At 34.0% G+C, this 9,053-nt stretch overlaps 1 protein-coding gene across 1 annotated transcript; it reads right to left on the bottom strand.

Moving 5' to 3' along the window:
• Positions 1 to 5,745: 5,745 nt before the first annotated feature.
• LOC141679130 (putative transcription factor bHLH041) lies at positions 5,746 to 8,849 on the bottom strand. Its single transcript, XM_074485619.1, has 4 exons — positions 8,791 to 8,849; positions 7,955 to 8,626; positions 7,361 to 7,756; positions 5,746 to 6,010 (listed from the first exon to the last, which is right to left on the bottom strand). The coding sequence occupies exons 1-4, from the start codon at positions 8,839 to 8,841 to the stop codon at positions 5,939 to 5,941; spliced, it is 1,191 nt and encodes a 396-aa protein (XP_074341720.1). The 5' UTR covers positions 8,842 to 8,849; the 3' UTR covers positions 5,746 to 5,938.
• Between the last annotated feature and the right edge of the window lie 204 nt (positions 8,850 to 9,053).

The raw sequence follows: 9,053 nt of genomic DNA, 5'->3' as shown, positions 1-9,053 counted from the left end.
TTAATTTTATGTAGTGGAAATATTACTGATGCTGAAATGATTGAAAAGACCCTCTCAACCTTTCACCCCAACACTATGATCTTGGCTCAACAATATAGGGCAGAATTTTCAGAAATATGGCGAGCTGATATCTCTCCTTCTTGTGGCTGAAAATAATAATGAGTTACTACTGAAAAATCATCAGATACGTCCCACAGGCTCTGCCCATTTACCTGAAGTACATAACACGTCATTCCTGAAGAATGAACGTGTGAAAGGGCATAGAGGAGAACGGGGTTATGGACGAAACCGTGGACGTGGAAATTTCCGTGGTCGGTTTCGCAATCAATATTATTCAGGCCACCTGAAGTAGCAACGTGTTGGTTACAACTTTGGCCACCAGAAATGGTAACGTGAAGTGCCAAATAAAAGAAAGGCACCCCAAGAAGGAGAGAACCGAGGCATCTGTCATAGGTGCGGATCTGAGGGGCACAGACAACGTACTTGTCGCACACCCAAACATCTTGTTGACCTCTACAAGTCATCCAAAGGGAATAATGGATAGAGAGTAGAAACCAACTTCGCTAATTATAATCTAGTTAATGAACCAATCAATAATGCCTCAAATGAAATAGACACTGGTGCTAATCTTTATTATGGTTTAGACGACTAGACTTCATATGTATTATCTTGCTTTACTTATTTCCTTTATGTTTTACTTATTTCCATTATGTACTCATTTTATGTACTTGGTTCATGTTGTTGTTCTATGTACTCGGTGTCTTTTTAATAAAGATGTTTTTCGTTTATATATGTATAGAAATGGAAGATATATGCATTGTTGACTGTGCAACCACACACACTATTTTACAGAGTCGGAAATACTTCTCAGAATTGACTAAAACCAACTCACATGTCTGGATGGTATCAGATACATCAAATATAATAGAAGGTTTTGGGAAAGCTAGTTTTCTTCTACCAAATAAGACACACATACACATACAAGTGGCTCTATACACTAGCAAGTCAGCTAGAAACCTACTGAGTTTTAAAGATATCCGTCTTAATGAGTTTCACGTTGAAACTACGAATGAGAATGAAAAAGAATACCTTCTTATCACCTCAAACACCGTTGAAAATAAAAGGGTCTTAGAAAATTTCCACTCGGTTCCTTCAGAATTATATGTTACGAGTATACGAGTACTTGAATTTCATAGTGTCAACATCCCCAAAGTCATAGACCCAAAACTACTTTCCCATTGGCACGAAAGACTCGGTCATCCAAGAGTATCTATGATGCGTCGTATCGTTGAAAATTCTGCGGGACATCCTCTTAAAACTCAAAAGATAATATCCCAAGATGAACTTCATTGTTCAGCATGTTCCTTAGGAAAACTGATTGTCCGACCATCCCCAGTTATTCTTTAAACTGAGTCCCCGAAATTCTTAGAAAGAATTCAAGGTGATATTTGTGGTCCTATTCATCCATCTTCTGGCCCATTTAGGTACTTTATGGTTTTAATTGATGTGTCAACTCGATGGTCTCATGTATGTCTACTTACAACCCGAAATACAGCCTTTGCCAAATTACTTGCCCAGATAATTAAACTCCGAGCTCAATTTCCTGACCATCCCATTAAATCAATCCGACTAGATAATGCTACTGAATTTACATCTGCAACTTTTAATGATTATTGTATGTTAGTAGGAATCTCAGTCGAACACCCGGTAGCTCACGTACATACACAAAATGGTTTAGCAGAATCCTTAATTAAAAGACTTCAACTTATTGCCCGTCCCTTACTCCTAAGAGCAAAGTTACCTATATCTGTTTGGGGTCATGCAATACTTCATGCTGCAAATATAATTAGAATAAGGCCTTCTACTTACCACAAACAATCCCCTCAAGAATTGGTTATTGGTCAAGTACCTAATATATCTCATTCAAAAGTGTTTGGTGTGTTGTGTATGTTTCTATATCACCACCTCAAAGAACTAAAATGGGACCTCAAAGAAGAATTGGTATATATGTTGGTTTTGATTCTCCGTCTATTATAAGGTATCTGGAACCATTAACTGGTGATGTTTTTACTGCTCGGTATGTTGATTGTCGTTTTGATGAATCTATGTTCCCTACATTAGGGGGAGATAAAATTTTGCATAAATTAAGTTCGGAAATATCATGGAATGCCTCAGGATTAAATGCTATTGATTCACGTACTAAACAATGTGAATCTGAGGTTCAAAGAATTATACATATGCAAAATATTGCTAATTAAATACCAGATGCATTTAATGATTCTAGAAATATTGTGAAATCATATATACCTGCTGTTAATGCTCCGGCCAGGATTGAAATCCCTAGCAATAAATCAATTTCAACGGAATTGATTGGTGATTCAAAGCACGCCAAAAGCGTGGTAGACCTATTAGTGCAAAAGATATTGTACCACGAAAACGGAAATTGATTGGAATTGCCTCTAGAAGAGAATGTTACCCCAGAAGTGGCACATTCCCCAAAAATGGAAAATGCTTCCACAAAAGCAAAGGTACCTGAAAACTATGAGATCTCAATGAATTATGTCCATAGCGCGAAATTACTGGATCGTGGGAGTATTGAGGTTGATGAAGTATATGTTTTTTCGTGGCATCTGATATTATTATGAACTCCGATTTTGAACCACAAAGTGTGGAAGAGTGTCGACACCGAGATGATTGGCCAAAATGGAAAATTGCGATTCAAGAAGAATAGCAATCCTTGCGCAAGAGAAATGTATTTGGACCTGCAGTCCAAACACCAGCTGGTGTAGTACCCGTCGGGAATAGATGGGTATTTGTACGAAAATGAAATGAGAAAAATGAAATTGTGAGATATAAAGCCTGGATTGTAGCCCAGGGATTCTCTCAAAGACCTGGTTTTGATTACCAGGAAATATACTCTCATGTGATGGATGTAGTTACTTTTCGTTTTCTAATGGGTATGACTTGTATGGAAAAACTGGAAACACGTGTGATGGACGTTGTAACAGCATACCTATATGGATCACTTGATAGTGATATTTATATGAAAAATCCTGAAGGATTAAATATTGAGGACACTAAGCCTCGACATTTATATTATGTTAAATTACAACGATCATTGTATGGTTTGAAACAATCTGGTCGTATGTGGTACAACAGACTTAGTTAATACTTATTGAATGATGGATATGTTTATAATCAAGTGTGTCCTTGCATTTTTATTAAACGATCATCAACTGGTTTTGTTATTATTGCTGTATATGTGGATGATTTGAATATTATCGGTACTACTGAATATATTACTAATGCTGCTAACTATTTGAAAAATGAGTTTGAAATGAAAGATCTTGGAAGGACAAGATTTTGTTTAGGTATACATGTGGAGCACTTATCTTCAGAAATATTTGTTCATCAATCAAACTACACCGAAAAGATTCTTGATCGGTTCTACATGGACAAAGCTCATCCACTAACCACACCAATGGTTGTTCGATCACTCGAGGTTGAAAAGGATCCTTTCCGTCCTAGAAAACAAGATGAAGAGGCTCTTGGACCCGAAGTTCCATATCTCATTGCAATTGGTGATCTCATGTATCTTACAAACAACATACGACCTGATATTGCATTTGCAGTGAACCTGTTGGCAAGATTTAGTTCTGACCCTACTAAAAGGCATTGGGATGGAATCAAACATATATTCAGATATTTTCGAGGGACAATCGATCTTGGACCATTCTTCCCAAACAATTCAAGATCACTGCTAGTTGGATATGCAGATGCTGGATACATGTCAGATCATCACTTTAGGCGATCACAAACAGGTTATCTATTTACATATTGTGAAACTGCTATCTCTTGGAAGTCTACAAAACAGACTATGGCTGCAACTTCATCAAACCACGCAGAGTTACTAGCAATTCATGAAGCAAGCAGAGAATGTATTTGGCTAAGGCCGGTCATTCAACATATTCGAGAATCATGTGAATTATCAAGTATTTCAGACAGTCCTACAGTTTTATTCGAGGATAACTCGACCTGCATCAAACAACTTAAGGAAGGATATATTAAAGGGGATCGAACAAAACACATATTGCCAAAATTCTTCCACACTCATGAACTTCAAGAAAATGGTGATATTGATGTACAACAAGTTCGCTCATGCGATAATCTGGCGGATATACTTACAAAGTCACTACCTACATCGATATTTGAGAAGCTGAGAAATAATATGGGTATGCGGATGTTAAAAAGTTTGCTACATCAAAATGTCAAAATGTGAGACATTTTATTCAGGGGGAGGCTGTACTCTTTTTCCTTCGTCAAGATTTTTATCTCACTGGGTTTTTTTCTTACAAGATTTTAACGAGACAGTCAATCTTTGCAATAACTCGCATTTGACAATCAAGGGGGAGTGTTAAAATATTTGAATAAATATAAAGTGATTGTTAAAGCGTATCGAGAAAGTCTCTCAAATATTACTGAGGAAGACTTGCACAACTTCTTAAGAAAGAAACTTAATCAGGAAGACTTATAAAGTTTATCGAGGAAGTTTTGAAATACTTAATGAAGAAGATTTGAATAGCTTACTTAGTAACACTTGTAAATCAACTACTATAAATAGCTCATTTAACTAATGAAATGAGATATACCCTCTCTTCATATCTTCTACTCTCCTATACTTCCTCTACATTAAACATAACTAATATTTTCAGTCAAGGTTTATAACAAAAAGGAAGTTTCCCTAGATTTCACCTTACACTAATAGCCACCAAAATCTTAGTTTTATATTATATTTTCGAATTGGGAAGTGCAATCACTTTGAAACCCCTCAATTTTGATTCTATTTTATTCTGAATATTTACATTCAATTAATTTGGACTAAAATCAGTTATTTAACTTTAAAAACACTTGTGTTTTTTATACAAAATGGCCGCATGCCATTAAATATATCAAGCCCTCAACTAGTAATACCGCTGAAGTAAATCCCTGGATTATGCATCTGACCATTCATTTATAAATTGCTTGGGAACAAAAATAAAGTATTGGTCAATTTAATATATTTAGAATATAAGAGACCGTGAAATAATAAATTTATAAAAACATATATCCTCTGTTTATTATTATTATTATTATTATTATTATTATTATTATTATTCTTATTATTATTATTATTATTATTATTTATTGTATAGAACCCACAACCGCTATCTTTCGGGTGCGCACTGGGTCAAATAACGTGAAACGAGATAAATCGCACTTAGTTCACGAGACATATTCATAAATTCTCTTCCCGTAGGAGTGAGATTCGAACGTGTGACCAAGAGGATAATTATCCCTCTTTAACCAATTGAGCCAACTCTTGCGGTCTGTTTTTTATTATTTTACGTCATATGTGTTTTGAACGGATAGTTAAAACTAATATTTTCTAAATTTTCTTTTGGTGAATTAAAATTTTAGTTACATACTTTTATTCACAAAAAAATTAAAAAAAATATTAATTTAGGCTATACAGTCGAATCTAAAGATATATGTCAAGAATCAAAATGTCAAATATTAAAAAAAATAAAATTATATATTATAAAACTATCTTCTAAAAAAGTTGGAACTCAATCACAATTTGATTAAGTCAATTGATATTTATCCACAAAACATTCACAAATTATATGAATGACTAGTTTTAGGTTACCAATCGAATGTGTAATCAACTATATATAAAACCAAAAAACATAAATTAACCAAGTTCTATCAAATAATTAATCTGGCTATAAGAAAAAAAATATATTGCCCATGAATATAGGTGTAAATTTATCACTCGGGCATGTTGCTTTGTATCACGAGAAGAATGTATGACGAGGCGCCGCCATTAAGGAAGATGTTGGTTGGTGAATATGTGGGACCTTTCTTCCGTTCTGGTCCCTGAAGTATTCTGGTCTACCTGTCATTGTGCCACGTCAGCGATCACCCTTCTCACTGCTTCGAGGAAGGTCGACTCTTCCCAATTTTCATCTCCCTGCGATTCGTCAAGATATTTCTTTCTATTAGCCTCTGCTTTGGCATGTAAATATGCATGCATGTACAGTGATGGCATGCAGTTTTAACTTTTAACTACTCTCCTTGTTCTGCTAGTACATGTATATATATTATATATACTATTAGTGTTACAAATTTCGGAAATCGGAACTATTCGGTTGATGTACCGATTTGCGATTTATCGGACGATTTTTTAGAAAACGGATGATCAATCCGCGATTTATCGGAAATCGGTCAAATCAGACAAATATTTTTTACTGATTTCTATAAAAGAGATTATCATAAACAAATGCTGACAAATGCTAATCAGAGTGGGCGCGGGTGCATACTGCATAGTGCATACTATATATATATATATTTTTTTTTTTGTATATATATTTATCAAGATCTATGTCGTAAAGTAGTAATTGAAAGTAAAATTTTGGATGAAGTGGATATTGAAAATATATGAGATCACATTATTACAAAAATTCAAGAAAGTCATCTCTTTTAAATGAATTTGTCAGAATATTGTTGTTTACAATTTATTTTGATAATTAATTTTATTTTTCGGAATATATCTCCTTTTATATTATATAATAATAAAATTTAATGCTAATAAAATGAACTTTTCGTATATTAATACGAATCCTAAAAAAAATATTACTCATCATTTTCGATAATATTTTTCGAAACTATTTTTAGATATCTATCTTATATGTATTTTGCGCTCTTTTGTCATTTATTATCATTATAATTTAGGTTCAATTCTATTTAAACATTTAAAAAGGAAGCTTCGTAACTTGGGAGGTTCCATTGAAAATAACGTTATAATTAACCGGTCAACAACAGTCGGCTAATATTGTAATAAAACACATAACTAATAGTTATAAAATAGGCGTGCTATGTATAAATTGTTTTTAATATTCGAATAATTTTTAATAATATATTTTATCTTAAAATTATTAATATATTAATATAGATTTTCAATAATAATTGAAAAATAAATTGAGGTAAATAATAAATTATAACAATTTATATTTTATGATAATTTGAGACTTGTTGAAAATAAATAATATAATATATAATAAGTTGTTTACGGGACTCAAACCTTAAACATGTAAGAATTGTTAAAAATAAAGAATATAAAAATTTAAATATAATACGTTGTTGACGAGATTCAAACCTGAACTATGAGAGCGATTTAGATATTAATATAATATAATTTTATTATTAAATCCAACTGATGATTATTATTTATCGTATCAAATAAATGTACCGAATAAAGTATTCTGCTTATAATAATTTAGTATAGATAGATAATATACATCAATTAATCAATAATACTAACCTGGATTTTCAATCTCCAGACAAAGTCACTCACGGTATTAGTTCCCACCATTTGAGAACTGGCTTCAACAGTTATTAAGTCGACATCCGCAACCTGCCTTAAGAACTCCAAAACCCTAATAGTAATATCAGATAAACTGCATTCTCCTCTAACACGCACTCGCAAGTCCAAGACCCGAGCCTCTGATGTTGTTTCCGCAACGTTTGTAATCCGAATATCGAGCCTTTGATGATCATCAGCATTGCTTGATGACAATGAGTTCTCACCGATGATTTCTTTAATTCGATCATTTTGTTGGGAAAGTAATATCTGGTTTCTTCTATTTAGCTCCTCAACTTCAGCAATTAGTAGCTTCATGTACTCCAGTGTGCTATTTAGAACTGATGCTTTGTCCTTCTTCACTTGCACGTAATCACACACAAGACATAGGACATTTAAACATTTTCATAAAACAAGCAAGAAGTTTAATTAATAATATATATTCATTCGGCGGGAGCAGTAGCAGAAATTTTAAAAACAAAATTTGTGTCCCTTCCTAGATCAGCCCCGGCCTACGAGATATATGTTGTGTACTTATTTACATGCACGTCATACCTTAGATCCGGAAGGAAGTAGAGATCTTAATGCTTCAAAGTTTTGATTAAGCCTTTGTCTTCGTTTTCGCTCTTTTATCATATGTTGCAACTGACCGCTTCCAGACCGGCTTCCAATTTGGATTCGTTCTTGACCCCGCATTAACCTTGAAGTGCTCTTAATGAATTCGACAGCTAGTTTCAACATGTTTGGTCTATGAGTTCTCCTTGTGATCTGGCTAGTAGGTCTTCTATATCTCTTGAATGCACTAGTACTTCTTTGTCGGGGTTGAGGTGAGGAAGCGGAGGAAGTTGGTGAAGGGGAAGTAGAAGAAGAAAGGACCGCGAGAATAGCTTGTGTGATTGCAGCATCTTCGCTTTCTATAGTTGGGAAGTTAACGTTTCGGAGTTGATTTAATGTTTCAATGGTTTCTTGGAAAGCATAATTAGTACTTAAAAGTTCCGGTGCCAATGGTGGTTGATCAAGAGTAGGGTTTGGATTGTGGGAAGTGCTTGCAACATTGATGAAAGGTGAAGGTGCTGTGCTTGAGCTGTGAATGGGTAGCGATACCATTGCTGAGGGCGAAAATGAAAGAGTAATGGTCTGATCAGTTGGTAGAGTAAGATCTCTTGGAACAACTTGTAGAGAAAAATCTTGCGGAAACATGTTCTTCATTTGGGCTTCAACATTAACCTTCAAACTTAAACACAAATTATCAACACTACAACAAAAGCGGCTAAATTCAACTGCCTCAGCTCGTATTTAAGTACACAACAAGGCACACTGACAAACAGATACATGCATATGTATTTGATTTTTCTTTTAAATCGCTAGAATGTAGTATTCGTTAATCTTACTTGGGAATCTATAGAGAAGCCTAGTTCAATTTCTCCAAATTTGCACCCCATGAATATGCAGGTCTGTACATTAGTCAGTCCAATAAGAGAAATATTGTTATTCATGGGACTGATAGTGCATGATATATGCCTTTTAAGAAAAGGCAAAGTTGTTTAACAAACCTTGATCCGAGCTTCCTGCGTGTATAGATATATGCATAAATTAGTAAGTTAACACTTAACACAACACTTAATTATAACATAATCTTAACTAAGAAATAAAA

Source organism: Apium graveolens, chromosome 8, assembly GCF_009905375.1.
Source record: "Apium graveolens cultivar Ventura chromosome 8, ASM990537v1, whole genome shotgun sequence".
NCBI classification, from domain to species: Eukaryota; Viridiplantae; Streptophyta; class Magnoliopsida; order Apiales; family Apiaceae; genus Apium; species Apium graveolens.
This window is presented reverse-complemented; position numbering and strand designations above follow the sequence as displayed.

Coding starts and splice junctions, on each gene's coding strand:
- LOC141679130 (XM_074485619.1), bottom strand. CDS start 8,841: ATGGGGTGCAAATTTGGAGAAATTGAACTAGGCTTCTCTATAGATTCC. Junction 8,627..8,790: donor GCTTCTCTATAGATTCCCAA/GTAAGATTAACG, acceptor TTAAGTTTGAAG/GTTAATGTTGAAGCCCAAAT. Junction 7,757..7,954: donor TACTTCCTTCCGGATCTAAG/GTATGACGTGCA, acceptor GTGCAAGTGAAG/AAGGACAAAGCATCAGTTCT.